At 57.8% G+C, this 17,133-nt stretch overlaps 2 protein-coding genes across 2 annotated transcripts in view; one reads left to right on the top strand and one right to left on the bottom strand.

Moving 5' to 3' along the window:
- Positions 1-4,323: 4,323 nt before the first annotated feature.
- On the top strand, positions 4,324-15,259 carry ddx18 (DEAD-box helicase 18; the record flags this gene model as incomplete). Its single annotated transcript, NM_001016776.2, is given in 13 exon segments — positions 4,324-4,512; positions 5,028-5,162; positions 7,521-7,656; positions 8,708-8,808; positions 9,982-10,181; positions 11,109-11,223; positions 11,320-11,459; positions 11,574-11,735; positions 13,392-13,544; positions 13,627-13,740; positions 13,835-13,891; positions 14,667-14,844; positions 15,019-15,259. Coding segments are annotated over 13 exon segments (1,829 nt in total), but the record flags the coding sequence as incomplete, so codon positions are not given.
- A 1,424-nt stretch (positions 15,260-16,683) lies between these two features.
- ccdc93 (coiled-coil domain containing 93) overlaps positions 16,684-17,133 on the bottom strand; it is a gene marked incomplete at its 5' end in the record, with an annotated part of 35,183 nt that continues 34,733 nt past the window's right edge. Inside the window, 2 exon segments of the mRNA NM_001008172.1 lie at positions 16,684-16,909; positions 17,020-17,133. Of these exon segments, the coding sequence (NP_001008173.1) occupies positions 16,856-16,909; positions 17,020-17,133 (168 nt within the window).

The raw sequence follows: 17,133 nt of genomic DNA, 5'->3' as shown, positions 1-17,133 counted from the left end.
ACTGCCCCCTGCTGCCCATTCCCCCCGTGCAGCACAGAAACACTGCCCCCTGCTGCCCATTCCCCCCAAGTGCAGCACAGAAACACTGCCCCCTGCTGCCCATTCCCCCAGTGCAGCAAAGAAACACTGCCCCCTGCTGCCCTTACCCCCCAGTGCAGCAAAGAAACACTGCCCCCTGCTGCCCATTCCCCCCAGTGCAGCAAAGAAACACTGCCCCCTGCTGCCCATTCCCCCCAGTGCAGCACAGAAACACTGCCCCCTGCTGCCCATTCCCCAAGTGCAGCACAGAAACACTGCCCCCTGCTGCCATTTCCCCCCAGTGCAGCAAAGAAACACTGCCCCCTGCTGCCCATTCCCCCCAGTGCAGCATAGAAACACTGCCCCCTGCTGCCCATTCCCCCAGTGCAGCACAGAAACACTGCCCCCTGCTGCCCATTCCCCCAGTGCAGCACAGAAACACTGCCCCCTGCTGCCCATTCCCCCGGTGCAGCACAGAAACACTGCCCCTGCTGCCCATTCCCCCCAGTGCAGCACAGAAACACTGCCCCCTGCTGCCCATCCCCCCAGTGCAGCACAGAAACACTGCCCCCTGCTGCCCATTCCCCCAGTGCAGCACAGAAACACTGCCCCCTGCTGCCCATTCCCCCAGTGCAGCACAGAAACACTGCCCCCTGCTGCCCATTCCCCCCAGTGCAGCACAGAAACACTGCCCCCTGCTGCCCCATTCCCCAAGTGCAGCACAGAAACACTGCCCCCTGCTGCCCATTCCCCCCAGTGCAGCAAAGAAACACTGCCCCCTGCTGCCCATTCCCCCCAGTACAGCAAAGAAACACTGCCCCCTGCTGCCCATTCCCCCAGTGCAGCACAGAAACACTGCCCCCTGCTGCCCATTCCCCCAGTGCAGCAAAGAAACACTGCCCCCTGCTGCCCATTCCCCAGTGCAGCAAAGAAACACTGCCCCCTGCTGCCCATTCCCCCAGTGCAGCACAGAAACACTGCCCCCTGCTGCCCATTCCCCCCAGTGCAGCACAGAAACACTGCCCCCTGCTGCCCATTCCCCCAGTGCAGCACAGAAACACTGCCCCCTGCTGCCATTCCCCCCAGTGCAGCACAGAAACACTGCCCCCTGCTGCCCATTCCCCCCAGTGCAGCACAGAAACACTGCCCCCTGCTGCCCATTCCCCCAGTGCAGCACAGAAACACTGCCCCCTGCTGCCCATTCCCCCCAGTGCAGCACAGAAACACTGCCCCCTGCTGCCCATTCCCCCAGTGCAGCACAGAAACACTGCCCCCTGCTGCCCATTCCCCCAGTGCAGCACAGAAACACTGCCCCCTGCTGCCCATTTCCCCCAAGTGCAGCACAGAAACACTGCCCCCTGCTGCCCATTCCCCCAGTGCAGCAAAGAAACACTGCCCCCTGCTGCCCATTCCCCCAGTACAGCAAAGAAACACTGCCCCCTGCTGCCCATTCCCCCAGTGCAGCACAGAAACACTGCCCCCTGCTGCCCATTCCCCCAGTGCAGCAAAGGAAACACTGCCCCCTGCTGCCCATTCCCCCAGTGCAGCAAAGAAACACTGCCCCTGCTGCCCATTCCCCCAGTGCAGCACAGAAACACTGCCCCCTGCTGCCATTCCCCCCAGTGCAGCACAGAAACACTGCCCCCTGCTGCCCATTCCCCCCAGTGCAGCACAGAAACACTGCCCCCTGCTGCCCATTCCCCAGTGCAGCACAGAAACACTGCCCCCTGCTGCCCATTCCCCCAGTGCAGCACAGAAAAAACTGCCCCCTGCTGCCCATTCCCCCAGTGCAGCACAGAAACACTGCCCCCTGCTGCCCATCCCCCAGTGCAGCAAGAAACACTGCCCCCTGGCTGCCCATTCCCCCCAGTGCAGCACAGAAACACTGACCCCCTGCTGCCCATTCCCCCAGTTCAGCACAGAAACACTGCCCCCTGCTGCCCATTCCCCCAGTTGCAGCACAGAAACACTGCCCCTGCTGCCCATTCCCCCAGTTCAGCACAGAAACACTGCCCCCTGCTGCCCATTCCCCCCAGTGCAACACAGAAACACTGCCCCCTGCTGCCCATTCCCCCCAGTGCAGCACAGAAACACTGCCCCCTGCTGCCCATTCCCCCAGTGCAGCACAGAAACACTGCCCCCTGCTGCCCATTCCCCCCAGTGCAGCACAGAAACACTGCCCCCTGCTGCCCATTCCCCCAGTGCAGCTAATGGGCCCAGGATATAGGCCCAGTCACTGGACACAAAGCTGTTTATATACACTGCAAATCCCTTGCCCACTGAGCTCACACTCTGGTGTCTGAGGCACAAAGGGACCGAACTGTAAGACTCTTGAACTCACTGAAAGCAGCGCCTCATTCTAAGACTTTCCTCTCGGGGCCGGGGGTGGGAAGGGAAGGTGAGTGGCTCAGGGGAGGGATAATACTAGCGGGGAGATACAGGGAGCCGGGGTGGGAAGGTGAGTGGCTCAGGGGAGAGATAATACTAGCGGGGAGATACAGGGAGCCGGGGTGGGAAGGGAAGGTGAGTGGCTCAGGGGAGGGATAATACTAGCGGGGAGATACAGGGAGCCGGGGTGGGAAGGTGAGTGGCTCAGGGGAGGGATAATACTAGCGGGGAGATACAGGGAGCCGGGGTGGGAAGGGAAGGTGAGTGGCTCAGGGGAGGGATAATACTAGCGGGGAGATACAGGGAGCCGGGGTGGGGAAGGGAAGGTGAGTGGCTCAGGGGAGGGATAATACTAGCGGGGAGATACAGGGAGCCGGGGTGGGAAGGTGAGTGGCTCAGGGGAGGGATAATACTAGCGGGGAGATACAGGGAGCCGGGGTGGGAAGGTGAGTGGCTCAGGGGAGAGATAATACTAGCGGGGAGATACAGGGAGCCGGGGTGGGAAGGAAGGTGAGTGGCTCAGGGGAGGGATAATACTAGCGGGGAGATACAGGGAGCCGGGGTGGGAAGGGAAGGTGAGTGGCTCAGGGGAGGATAATACTAGCGGGGAGATACAGGGAGCCGGGGTGGAAGGAAGGTGAGTGGCTCAGGGGAGGGATAATACTAGCGGGGAGATACAGGGAGCCGGGGTGGGAAGGGAAGGTGAGTGGCTCAGGGGAGGGATAATACTAGCGGGGAGATACAGGGAGCCGGGGTGGGAAGGGGAAGGTGAGTGTCTGAGGGGAGATAATACTAGCGGGGAGATACAGGGAGCCGGGGTGGGAGGAAGGTGAGTGGCTCAGGGGAGGATAATACTAGCGGGGAGATACAGGGAGCCGGGGTGGGAAGGGTGAGTGGCTCAGGGAGGGATAATACTAGCGGGGAGATACAGGGAGCCGGGGTGGGACGGAAGGTGAGTGGCTCTGGGGAGAGATAATACTAGCGGGGAGATACAGGGAGCGGGGTGGGAAGGTGAGTGGCTCAGGGGAGGGATAATACTAGCGGGGAGATACAGGGAGCCGGGGTGGGAAGGGAAGGTGAGTGGCTCAGGGGAGGGATAATACTAGCGGGGAGATACAGGAGCCGGGTGGAAGGTGAGTGGCTCAGGGGAGGGATAATACTAGCGGGGAGATACAGGGAGCCGGTGGGAAGGAAGTGAGGCTCAGGGGAGGGATAATACTAGCGGGGAGATACAGGGAGCCGGGTGGGGAAGGTGAGTGGCTCAGGGGAGGATAATACTAGCGGGGAGATACAGGGAGCCGGTGGGAAGGTGAGTGGCTCAGGGGAGGATAATACTAGCGGGGAGATACAGGGAGCCGGGTGGAAGGTGAGTGGCTCGGGGGGATAATACTAGCGGGGAGATACAGGGAGCCGGGGTGGGAAGGGAAGGTGAGTGGCTCAGGGGAGGGATAATACTAGCGGGGAGATACAGGGAGCCGGGGTGGGAAGGGAAGGTGAGTGGCTCAGGGGAGGGATAATACTAGCGGGGAGGCCAGGAGTGGGGGGGGCACTGGGTATGGGGCAGTAGGAGCTACTGGGGCACTGATAGCGGGCTGTTGGGGGTAAGTGCGATAGAGGGGCACTGCCCGGGGATTAGGTGTCCCCTTTCTTTTGTGAGGCGGCAAAGCCCATTTTGTATGTCCCCCCCGCTACCTTAGTGCCGGGGGGGAATGGTGTCACTGCAGCCTCTCTGCTTCTCCCCCCTCTGTCAGGGGCATTGTCTCCCCTTACTGTTTCACAGGGGCATTAGGGGGGCAGAGAGGGTTTGGGGGGCAGTGAGCTGTCCTGGTGATTGTGCCCCCAGTACCGCCCCCCCACAGGAATCACTGCCGCTTCCTGCCCCCCTGTGTCACTGATGCCCCTGTTATTCCCTTGCAGCGCTATCATTGGCCAGTAAATGCGCAGAGGAAGCTGAGGGAGTCGCGGAGGAGCGAGAGGAAGGTGACGGGGTTAATAATGTGGAGGAAACGCAGCAGAACACAAGTGTCGATGTTGGGGAGACCTCACAGCCCCCCACTGCCAAGAAGAAAAAGAAGAGGAAGAATGCGGCCAAAGCTGAGGGGGCAGGTAAGGGTTAATGTGATTGGGCAGCGCTGAGTGGTTATATATATATATACAGGATGGGGTTGGTGGCACTCGCAAGCAGAACATAAGGAAAGATGTGGGTGCCTGGGCCTATGTGTTGCCAGGGTGGCATTGCGTAGAAACGGTGCAGCCAATCACCCGTCTGGTTTGTTCTAAGCACTTTCAGCTCAGTCAAGTGGGTTTAATAATGGGCCTGGGGGGTCATATCTGCGTGGGGGCATTGCCTGCCGTATATATGCCCCAGGTCTCGCCGTAGGTGGGGGTCAGTGTGTCACATAGCACCCTGTACTGCTGGGCTGCACCCCCCATGGAGCAAGTGTCTCATACCGGGTTGGGCTGCCCTGTACTGTGAGCCCAGTCAGAACCGCCAGAGTCACACACAGAGTCCAGAATGGCTGAAATAGGCGGAGGCTACTGTGAGCTTGATGGGGGGCAGACATCCCTGCTGGGCGTCGGATACTCACCGCACTACTCTCTCTCTGTATTGTCTCTGTTAGATGCAAAGAAAGCAAAGCAAGAGGCTCCGGAAGGTTCTGACCAAGAGTCCAAATGTGAGAACCATGTAGAAACCAAAGCGGAGGAAGAAGCAGAGGAGGAAGAGGATGGGCCGACCTTACCCATGGGCCTTACAGGTGGGCATGAAGGGAAGCGCAATGGGGGCACCAGGATTGTATAGAGGGAATTGCCTCTGTGGCATTGGGGGGGGGGGGGGGTATAATGGGTTTGTGCCCCGTTACTCTGTGCCGGTACCGGTCTCTGCTCTGTATATTTGTGGGTTTGTGCCCCGTTACTCTGTGCCGGTACCGGTCTCTGCTCTGTATATTTGTGGGTTTGTGCCCCGTTACTCTGTGCCGGTACCGGTCTCTGCTCTGTATATTTGTGGGTTTGTGCCCCGTTACTCTGTGCCGGTACCAGTCTCTGCTCTGTATATTTGTGGGGTTTGTGCCCGGTACTGGTGCCGGTACCGGTCTTCTCTCGTATATTTGTGGGTTTGTGCCCATTACTCTGTGCCGGGTTACCAGTCTCTGCTCTGTATATTTGTGGGTTTGTGCCCGTTACTTGGTGCGGGTACCGGTCTCTGCTCTGTATATTTGTGGGTTTGTGCCCCGTTACTTGGTGCCGGTACCAGTCTCTGCTCTGTATATTTGTGGGTTTGTGCCCCGTTACTTGGTGCCGGTACCAGTCTCTGCTCTGTATATTTGTGGGTTTGTGCCCTGTTACTCTGTGCCGGTACCGGTCTCTGCTCTGTATATTTGTGGGTTTGTGCCCAGTTACTCTGTGCCGGTACCGGTCTCTGCTCTGTATATTTGTGGGTTTGTGCCCGGTTACTTGGTGCCGGTACCAGTCTCTGCTCTGTATATTTGTGGGTTTGTGCCCCGTTACTCTGTGCCGGTACCGGTCTCTGCTCTGTATATTTGTGGGTTTGTGCCCAGTTACTCTGTGCCGGTACCGTCTCTGACTCTGTATTATTTTGTGGGTTTGTGCCCCGTTACTCTGTGCCGGTACCGGTCTCTGCTCTGTATATTTGTGGGTTTGTGCCCGTTACTTGGTGCCGGTACCGGTCTCTGCTCTGTATATTTGTGGGTTTGTGCCCCGTTACTTGGTGCCGGTACCGTCTCTGCTCTGTATATTTGTGGGTTGTGCCCCGTTACTCTGTGCCGGTACCGGTCTCTGCTCTGTATATTTGTGGGTTTGTGCCCCGTTACTCTGTGCCGGTACCGGTCTCTGCTCTGTATATTTGTGCCCGGTTACTTGGTGCCGGTACCAGTCTCTGCTCTGTATATTTGTGGGTTTGTGCCCGTACTTGTGCGGTACCAGTCTCTGCTCTGTATATTTGTGGGTTGTGCCCCGTTACTTGGTGCCAGTACCAGTCTCTGCTCTGTATATTGTGGTTTGTGGCCCCGTTACTCTGTGCCGGACCGTCTCTGCTCTGTATATTTGTGGGTTTGTGCCCCGTTACTCTGTGCCGGTACCGGTCTCTGCTCTGTATATTTGTGGTTGTGCCCGGTTACTTGGTGCCGGTACCGGTCTCTGCTCTGTATATTTGTGGGTTTGTGCCCGGTTACTTGGTGCCGGTACCAGTCTCTGCTCTGTATATTTGTGGGTTTGTGCCCGGTTACTTGGTGCCGGTACCAGTCTCTGTATATTTGTGGGTTTGTGCGGTCGCTCTAATGTGGTGCCCGGTTACTTGGTGCCGGTACCGTCTCTGTATATTTGTGGGTTTGTGCCCGGTTACTTGGTGCCGGTACCAGTCTCTGTATATTTGTGGGTTTGTGCCCGGTTACTTGGTGCCGGTACCAGTCTCTGCTCTGTATATTTGTGGGTTTGTGCCCGGTTACTTGGTGCCGGTACCAGTCTCTGCTCTGTATATTTGTGGGTTTGTGCCCGGTTACTTGGTGCCGGTACCAGTCTCCTCTCTGTATATTTGTGGGTTTGTGCCCGGTTACTTGGTGCCGGTACCAAGTCTCTGTTATTGTGGGTTTGCCCGCGTTACCTTGGTGCCGGGGTACCAGTTCTGTATATTTGTGGGTTTGTGCCCGGTTACCTTGGTGCCGGGTACCAGTCTCTGATATTTGTGGGTTTGTGCCCGGTTACTGGGTTGCAGGTACCAGTCTCTGTTTTGTGGGTTTGTGCCCGGGTACTTGGGTGCGGGTGGTACCAGTCTCTGCTTTGTATATTTGGGGTTGTGCCCGGTTACCTTCGGTGCCCGGGTACCAGTCTCTGCTCTGTATATTTGTGGGTTTGTGCCCGGTTACTTGGTGCCGGTACCAGTCTCTGCTCTGTATATTTGTGGGTTTGTGCCCGGTTACTTGGTGCCGGTACCAGTCTCTGTATATTTGTGGGTTTGTGCCCGGTTACTTGGTGCCGGTACCAGTCTCTGTATATTTGTGGGTTTGTGCCCGGTTACTTGGTGCCGGTACCAGTCTCTGTATATTTGTGGGTTTGTGCCCGGTTACTTGGTGCCGGTACCAGTCTCTGCTCTCTCTCAGGGGCATTTGAGGACACCGCCTTCTCCTCTCTGGCCGAGTCGGTTAATGAGAACACGCTGAGAGCCGTTACAGAGATGGGCTTCACCCACATGACTGAGATTCAGCACAAGGCGATCCGACCCCTCCTGGAGGGCCGGTAAGAACCTATTTACCCCCTTGTACCAACCCCATGGTGCCATCCTATTGTTCCCCCACTCAGGTCTGGGCTCCTGTCCCTTGTTCTCCCAACCCCGCCCCCCTCGGGTCTGTGCCCGTCCCTTATTCTCCCAATCCCGCCCCCCTCGGGTCTGTGCCCGTCCCTTGTTCTCCCAACCCCGCCCCCCTCGGGTCTGTGCCCGTCCCTTATTCTCCCAATCCCGCCCCCCTCGGGTCTGTGCCCGTCCCTTGTTCTCCCAACCCCGCCCCCCCTCGGGTCTGTGCCCGTCCCTTGTTCTCCCCCCTCGGGTCTGCCTCCCTCGGCGTGCCCGTCCCTTGTTCTCCCCCCTCGGGTCTGTGCCCGTCCCTTGTTTCTCCCCCCTCGGGTCTGGCCTGCCCGTCCCTTGTTCTCCCCCCTCGGGTCTGTGCCCGTCCCTTGTTCTCCCCCCCTCGGGTCTGTGCCCGTCCCTTGTTCTCCCCCTCGGGTCTGTGCCCGTCCCTTGTTCTCCCCCCTCGGGTCTGTGCCCGTCCCTTGTTCTCCCCGCTCGGGTCTGTGCCCGTCCCTTGTTCTCCCCGCCTCGGGTCTGTGCCCGTCCCTTGTTCTCCCCCCTCGGGTCTGTGCCCGTCCCTTGTTCTCCCCCCTCGGGTCTGTGCCCGTTCCCCCTTGTTGTCTTTCCCCCCCTCGGGTCTGTGCCCGTCCCTTGTTCTCCCCCCTCGGGTCTGTGCCGTCCCTTGTTCTCCCCCTCGGGTCTGTGCCCGTCCCTTGTTCTCCCCCTCGGGTCTGTGCCCGTCCCTTGTTCTCCCCCCTCGGGTCTGTGCCCGTCCCTTGTTCTCCCCCCTCGGGTCTGTGCCCGTCCCTTGTTCTCCCCCCTCGGGTCTGTGCCCGTCCCTTGTTCTCCCCCCTCGGGTCTGTGCCCGTCCCTTGTTCTCCCCCCTCGGGTCTGTGCCCGTCCCTTGTTCTCCCCACTCGGGACTGTGCCATTGTTATGCCCCGCAGATGATTTGCCCTGGGTAGATTCCCTGTTTTCCTATCACTTGTTTGATGTCTGTAGGGATGTTCTGGCTGCTGCCCGTACCGGTAGTGGGAAGACCTTGGCGTTCCTGATCCCGGCCATTGAGCTGGTGTACAAGCTGAAGTTCATGCCCCGGAATGGTAAGATGGAGACAGATTTGTCGCATTTCCCACTGAATTCACAAACCTCTGTCTCCACTTTTGTGAATTTGTCGTTTAAACAGTTTTCAGATTTTGTGATTTTCCCGACATTTTTGTATGAATTTGCCTTTAGCTGTTAGTAAATGTGTCGGTGCCCCCCACCCAGTCCCACAGCGCCAGGAGCCCCGGGGGGGGGGGGATTTACCCGCAGGATTTGCCTTTAGCTGTTAGTAAATGTGTCGGTGCCCCCCACCCAGTCCCACAGCGCCAGGAGCCCCGGGGGGGGGGGATTTACCCGCAGGATTTGCCTTTAGCTGTTAGTAAATGTGTCGGTGCCCCCCACCCAGTCCCACAGCGCCAGGAGCCCCGGGGGAGGAATTTACCCGCAGGATTTGCCATTTCACTTTGGGGCAATTCCTGGGGGTAACTTTACTTTGCCCAGGGAAACTACACATCATTCAGGCCCAGCTGGGCTCTAATGTTTCTGTATTTCTGTGTAATTCCCCTTCTGTAACGAGATGTAACGGTCTGATACCTTCTTCTCTAGCCCCCACTCATTACTGGGCAGCAGCGCCCCCCCCAACATGCCCGGTGATAGGGGCCCAACAGGACTAGGTCCCCCCCCCCCTGCACTACTCTGCCCCCGCACTACTTCTCTAGCCCCCACTCATTACTGGGCAGCAGCGCCCCCCCCAACATGCCCGGTGATAGGGGCCCAACAGGACTAGGTCCCCCCCCCCCTGCACTACTCTGCCCCCGCACTACTTCTCTAGCCCCTACTCATTACTGGGCGGCAGCAGCGCCCCCCACCCCCAACATGCCCGGTTATAGGGGCCCAACAGGACTAGGGCCCCCTGGGTCTTTATCCAGCGCCCTGTGGGGCCAGTCCAACCCTGTACCCCAATATCCCAGTGTGGGTGCCAGTGTGTAGGTGCTGATCCCCAAGATGGCGTCTGGGAACAGAAGGGGTGCAGCTAAAGGTGGGGGGGGGCCAAAGCAGCTCTGTAGTTCTGCCCCTGTTAGGGGGCACATTGGGGCAAGTGTCAGTGAGGGGGTTAAAGAGGGGGCACTGCTGCTAAAACTAAACATTTGCCTGCGAGGCTTTACTTTTCTTTTAAATAAAAATGTATCCAATATATTCACTCAGAATGTTATTGCCCCATTCATTCCCAGGTACCGGGGTGCTCATCTTGTCTCCCACCCGGGAGCTGGCCATGCAGACCTATGGGGTCCTGAAGGAGCTGATGGCTCATCACGTGCACACGTTCGGCCTGATCATGGGGGGCAGCAACCGCTCGGCGGAGGCACAAAAACTCGCCAATGGGGTAAATATCGTGGTGGCGACGCCCGGGAGACTCCTGGACCACATGCAGGTAAGTGGCACCCAATAGTGTGTGATATTGTGAGTCTGGGGTACACACGGGGGTTGGGGGGGGGGCGGGCGCCCAGTGTACGGGGGGGAGTGTGGGTTACACACTGGAGTTGGGGGGTCTCTCTGTACGGGGGGGGAGTGGTGGGTTACACACTGGAGTTGGGGGGTCTCTCTGTACGGGGGGGAGTGTGGGTTACACACTGGAGTTGGGGGGTCTCTCTGTACGGGGGGGAGTGTGGGTTACACACTGGAGTTGGGGGGGTCTCTCTGTACGGGGGGAAGTCTGGGTTACACACTGGAGTTGGGGGGGTCTCTCTGTACGGGGGGGAAGTCTGGGTTACACACTGGAGTTGGGGGTCTCTGTGTACAGGGGGGAGTGTGGGTTACACACTGGAGTTGGGGGGGTCTCTCTGTACGGGGGGGAGTGTGGGTTACACACTGGAGTTGGGGGGGTCTCTCTGTACGGGGGGAGTGTGGGTTACACACTGGAGTTGGGGGGGGTCTCTCGTGTACGGGGGGGAGTGTGGGTTACACACTGGAGTTTGGGGGGTCTCTGTGTACGGGGGGGAGTGTGGGTTACACACTGGAGTTGGGGGGTCTCTGTGTACAGGGGGGGAGTGTGGGTTACACACTGGAGTTGGGGGGTCTCTCTGTACGGGGGGGAGTGTGGGTTACACACTGGAGTTGGGGGGTCTCTGTGTACGGGGGGGAGTGTGGGTTACACACTGGAGTTGGGGGGTCTCTCTGTACGGGGGGGAAGTCTGGGTTACACACTGGAGTTGGGGGGTCTCTCTGTACGGGGGGGGAAGTCTGGGTTACACACTGGAGTTGGGGGGGTCTCTCTGTACGGGGGAAGTCTGGGTTACATCCAGGAGTTGGGGGGCCCTGTGCTTGTGCCCCGGTACTGACCGCGTTGCTGTTTGAGCAGAACACACCGGGTTTCATGTACAAGAACCTGCAGTGTCTGGTAATTGACGAGGCGGATCGGATCCTGGAGGTCGGGTTTGAGCAGGAGATGAAGCAGATCATAAACCTGTTGCCCAGTAAGTGCCCTAATTGTACCCATGGATGTGCCGCTGTTACCCCTGTGTCACTGCCCCTCTCGCCCTGAATTTAACCCTCTCCCTCCTGTTCCCCAGAGCGCAGGCAAACAATGCTCTTCTCTGCCACCCAGACCCGCAAGGTGGAGGATCTCGCCCGGATCTCTCTGAAGAAGGAGCCGCTCTATGTCGGAGTCGATGATCATAAGGAGACGGCCACGGTGGATGGGTTGGAGCAGGTATGGGGGGCCCCCGGGCATTAGGGCTCTGTGTGGCTTGGGGTGCTCTGAGCGGAGATATATATCCAACCCAATGTAACTCTGTCTGTCTGTCTCTCTCTGTCTGTCTCTCAGGGTTACGTTGTTTGTCCCTCAGAGAAAAGGTTTCTCTTGCTCTTCACATTCCTAAAAAAGAATCGGAAGAAGAAGATGATGGTTTTCTTCTCCTCCTGTATGTCTGTCAAGTATCACTATGAGCTTCTCAACTATATCGACCTCCCTGTCATGGCCATTCATGTAAGTAAAACTCATTCACTGTTGCATCATGGGATTGGCAGCCCCAGAGCTTAGGGTAGTGTTGCATTGCATTGTGGGACTGGCTGCGGGACAGTGTTGCATTGCATTGTGGGACTGGCTGCGGGACGGTGTTGCATTGCATTGTGGGACTGGCTGCGGGACGGTGTTGCATTGCATTGTGGGACTGGCTGCGGGACGGTGTTGCATTGCATTGTGGGACTGGCTGCGGGACGGTGTTGCATTGCATTGTGGGACTGGCTGCGGGACGGTGTTGCATTGCATTGTGGGACTGGCTGCGGGACGGTGTTGCATTGCATTGTGGGGACTGGCTGCGGGACGGTGTTGCATTGCATTGTGGGACTGGCTGCGGGACGGTGTTGCATTGCATTGTGGGACTGGCTGCGGGACGGGTTGCATTGCATTGTGGGACTGGCTGCGGGACGGTGTTGCATTGCATTGTGGGACTGGCTGCGGGACGGTGTTGCATTGCATTGTGGGACTGGCTGCGGGACGGTGTTGCATTGCATTGTGGGATTGGCTGCGGGACGGTGTTGCATTGCATTGTGGGATGGGCTGCGGGACTGTGTTGCATTGCATTGTGGGATTGGCTGAGGGACTGTATTGCATTGTGGGATTGGCTGAGGGGACTGTATTGCATTGTGGGATTGGCTGCGGGACTGTGTTGCATTGCATTGCGGGATTGGCTGCGGGACGGTGTTGCATTGCATTGCGGGACTGTGTTGCATTGCGGGATTGGCTGCGGGACTCTGTTGCATTGCGGGATTGGCTGCGGGACTCTGTTGCATTGCGGGATTGGCTGCGGGACTCTGTTGCATTGCGGGATTGGTTGCGGGACTCTATTGCATTGCGGGATTGGCTGTGGGGCGGTGTTTGCATTGCATTGCGGGATTGGCTGTGGGACGGTGTTGCATTGCGGGATTGGCTGTGGACGGTGTTGCATTGCCGGGATTGGCTGCGGACGGTGTTGCATTGCATTGCGGGACTGTGTTGCATTGCGGGATTGGCTGCGGGACTGTGTTGCATTGCGGGATTGGTTGCGGGACTCTATTGCATTGCGGGATTGGCTGTGGGGCGGTGTTGCATTGCATTGTGGGATTGGCTGCGGGACTGTGTTGCATTGCGGGATTGGCTGTGGGACGGTGTTGCATTGCGGGATTGGCTGCGGGACGGTGTTGCATTGCGGGATTGGCTGCGGGACTGTGTTGCATTGCGGGATTGGCTGCCGGAGCTCTGTTGCATTGCGGGATTTGGCTTGCCGGGACTCTGTGCATTGGCGGATTGGCTGCGGGACGGTGTTGCATTGCATTGTGGGATTGCTGTGGGACGGTGTTGCATTGCGGGATTGGCTGCGGGACTGTGTTGCATTGCGGGATTGGCTGCGGGACTCTGTTGCATTGCGGGATTGGCTGCGGGACTCTGTTGCATTGCGGGATTGGCTGCGGGACTCTGTTGCATTGCGGGATTGGCTGCGGGACTCTGTTGCATTGCGGGATTGGTTGCGGGACTCTATTGCATTGCGGGATTGGCTGTGGGGCGGTGTTGCATTGCATTGTGGGATTGGCTGCGGGACTCTGTTGCATTGCGGGATTGGCTGCACGGCGCGGCTCCTCTCACGGGTCCATTTATGTTCCGCAGGGGAAGCAAAAACAGACAAAACGCACGACCACGTTCTTCCAGTTCTGCAACGCCGAGTCTGGGATCCTGCTCTGCACCGACGTGGCTGCCCGGGGGCTGGACATTCCGGAGGTGGATTGGATAGTGCAGTACGACCCCCCCGATGACCCCAAGGTACGTAAGCGCCGTGTGGCTGAGTGTGGGCTGTGGGGGTTCCAGGCTGTTGGGGGCGCCACTGACACACTTCTGCATACAGGAATATATCCATCGGGTCGGCAGGACGGCTCGGGGCATTGACGGAAGGGGCCACGCTCTGCTGATTCTGAGGCCGGAGGAGCTCGGCTTCCTGCGTTACCTGAAACAAGCCAAGGTACGAGAGGCTGGGAGTGCCAACTTGCCCTTTAGCAGCCCCCCTAGCCCCCCAACTCACCCCACTGGAACTAACTGGTCTCCTTCCTCTGTAGGTGCCACTCAGTGAGTTTGAGTTCTCCTGGAGTAAAATTTCTGATATCCAGACTCAGGTAAATGTGGCAGTGGGTTCTGGGGAAGGTACTGACCCGCTCCCTGCTTAGGTTGCAGCTGGATTAGTTGCCCTTTATCCTGGGGCATTGGGGAAGGTGTGGGTGGCGGGTTCTGGGGAAGGTACTGACCCGCTCCCTGCTTTGGTTGCAGCTGGAGAAGCTGGATTAGTTGCCCTTTATCCTGGGGCATTAGGGAAGGTGTGGGTGGCAGGTTCTGGGGAAGGTACTGACCCACTCCCTGCTTTGGTTGCAGCTGGATTAGTTGCCCTTTATCCTGGGGCATTGGGGAAGGTGTGGGTGGCGGGTTCTGGGGAAGGTACTGACCCGCTCCCTGCTTTGGTTGCAGCTGGAGAAGCTGGATTAGTTGCCCTTTATCCTGGGGCATTAGGGAAGGTGTGGGTGGCGGGTTCTAGGGAAGGTGTGGGTGGCGGGTTCTGGGGAAGGTACTGACCCGTCCCGCTTTGTTGCCTGGAAGAAGCTGGATTAGTTGCCCTTATCCTGGGGCATGGAAGGTGTGGCGGCGGTTCTGGGGAAGGTACTGACCCGCCCCTGCTTTGGTTGCAGCTGGATTAGTTGCCCTTTATCCTGGGGCATTGGGGAAGGTGTGGGCGGCGGGTTCTGGGGAAGGTACTGACCCGCTCCCTGCTTTGGTTGCAGCTGGATTAGTTGCCCTTTATCCTGGGGCATTAGGGAAGGTGTGGGTGGCGGGTTCTGGGGAAGGTGTGGGTGGCGGGTTCTGGGGAAGGTACTGACCCGCTCCCTGCTTGGGTTGCAGCTGGAGAAGCTGATAGAGAAGAACTATTACCTGCACAAGTCGGCGCAGGAGGCGTACAAGGCCTATATTCGCGCCTACGACTCCCACTCGCACAAACAGATCTTCGACGTCAACACCCTGAATCTGCCCAAAGTGGCGATTTCCTTCGGCTTCCAAGTGCCGCCCTTTGTGGATCTGAGTATCCTTTCATTGCCATTGGCTGAAAGCACGGGGGGGGGGGGGGGGGGGCCTGAGGCAGCCACTCAGGCTGGGGCTGTTATCTGTCATGTGATGTTTCCCTGCCGGGGGCAGATGTTTAGCGGTGACACCCCCCAAACACCCCAAATCTTTTCCCTTAACGCTATTTTTGCAGATGTGAACAGCAGCGGGGGCAAACGGCTGCAGAAACGCGGCGGCGGCGGGGGATTCGGGTATCAGAAGTCGAACAACCAGCACAAAGCCAAGATATTCAAACACATAAACAAAAGGGGGCGGGGAGATGGGCGGCAGTTCACGCGCTGATTGGTTGGGCGGCAGTTCATGCGCTGATGGGTGGGGCACACAACGCACATTTATACTTTGCCTCCCACAGTAAAATTAGTTTTGGGCAAAAATCTTGTTTTTCATGGAGTTTATTGGCTGCTACAATGCAAAGGGGCGTCGGTCTATAGGGAGGGGCTCAGCCTTAAAGCCCCTCCTTCATATTAACACATTCCCACTCGCTCGTTCTACCCACCGACACCTCAGAACTTCCCGCTCAATCCTAATGGGGGGGGACAAACTAGAAACAGCAGCTCCCCCATGTCTGCCCCACTTACACGATACAAACTACCCCCCCACGCAGGGCAAATTGTGATCTGTGCTGCCCCTTAGGTTGGGGGGTTCAGGGTGGCGCCGGTAATGTCCACGGAGAGAATCTGGGTGGGTTTTATAATATTCAGGGGATCCCAAACTCAACTGTTAGTCCTACTCAATTATATCCAGTGCCCCCCAGTAATAATGCCCCCTCAGTACCAGCCCCCAGTAACCTACAGCCCATCATTATACCCAGTGCCCCCAGTATTAATGCCCCCTCAGTACCAGCCCCCAGTAACCTACAGCCCATCATTATACCCAGTGCCCCCAGTATTAATGCCCCCTCAGTACCAGCCCCCAGTAACCTACAGCCCATCATTATACCCAGTGCCCCCAGTATTAATGCCCCCTCAGTACCAGCCCCCAGTAACCTACAGCCCATCATTATACCCAGTGCCCCCAGTATTAATGCCCCCTCATTTCCAGCCCCAAGTAACCTACAGCCCATCATTATTACCCAGTGCCCAGCCTCATTAACCCAGTGCCCCCAGTATAATGCCCCCTCATTTCCAGCCCCAGTAACCTACAGCCATCATTATACCCAGTGCCCCCAGTATTAATGCCCCCTCAGTTACCAGCCCCCAGTAACCTACAGCCCATCATTATACCCAGTGCCCCCAGTATTAATGCCCCCTCAGTACCAAGCCCCCAGTAACCTACAGCCCATCATTATACCCAGTGCCCCCAGTATTAATGCCCCCTCAGTACCAGGCCCCCAGTAACCTACAGTCCCATCATTATACCCAGTGCCTTCCAGTATTAATGCCCCTCAGTACCAGCCCCCAGTAACCTACAGCCCATCATTATACCCAGTGCCCCCAGTATTAATGCCCCCTCAGTACCAGCCCCCAGTAACCTACAGCCCATCATTATACCCAGTGCCTCCAGTATTAATGCCCCCTCAGTACCAGCCCCCAGTAACTACAGCCCATCATATACCAGTGCCCCCAGTATTAATGCCCCCTCATTTCCAGCCCCAAGTAACCTACAGCCCATCATTATACCCAGTGCCCCCAGTATTAATGCCCCCTCATTACCAGCCCCTAGTAACCTACAGCCCATCATTATACCCAGTGCCCCCCGGTAATGCCCCCTTCAGTGTACCCATGTCTCTCATTGGTTCATAGGAATTGCTCTCCCGTTGCTATGGAGGTTGCCGCTGCCCTAGAAGGAGGGGCCACAGTGCAGTAAGAAATTATATTTATTGGGACAGTTCCAGTTATGCTTTAACCCTTTATAGCACAGAGGAGGCGGCATCCTGGGGGGAGATGGGGGAGTGTCTGAGAGTGAATGGCGACTCCCCCCTGTGCTGTGCCAGAGACCCCTCCCTCTGCGCCTCGCCCCCCACCGCCCCATCATGGAGTCGGACCCTTCATCTTACTCAGTAGGGTTTCGTTTTTGCGACATTCCTAGAAAGAAAGGAAAAAATCGGCCAATGGCAGAGTCTGCAGGGGGGGGGGGGGAATGGTTGGAGAGCTGGGGGTCCCACACATCTAAATGAAAGCGGGGGGTCACCCACCTCTTTGAACTCCTTGACCGTCTTGAAGTACAACCTCTGCTTCTCCAGCAGCTCCAGGTACTCGTCATTCAGTTGGTCTCTCTTCATCTTGTTCTCCTGCTTCTTCTTCTCCAT

This window comes from Xenopus tropicalis, chromosome 9 (assembly GCF_000004195.4).
Source record: "Xenopus tropicalis strain Nigerian chromosome 9, UCB_Xtro_10.0, whole genome shotgun sequence".
Lineage (NCBI taxonomy): Eukaryota > Metazoa > Chordata > Amphibia > Anura > Pipidae > Xenopus > Xenopus tropicalis.
The sequence above is the reverse complement of the archived record's forward strand: the minus strand, read 5'-3'. Positions and strand labels throughout refer to the sequence as shown.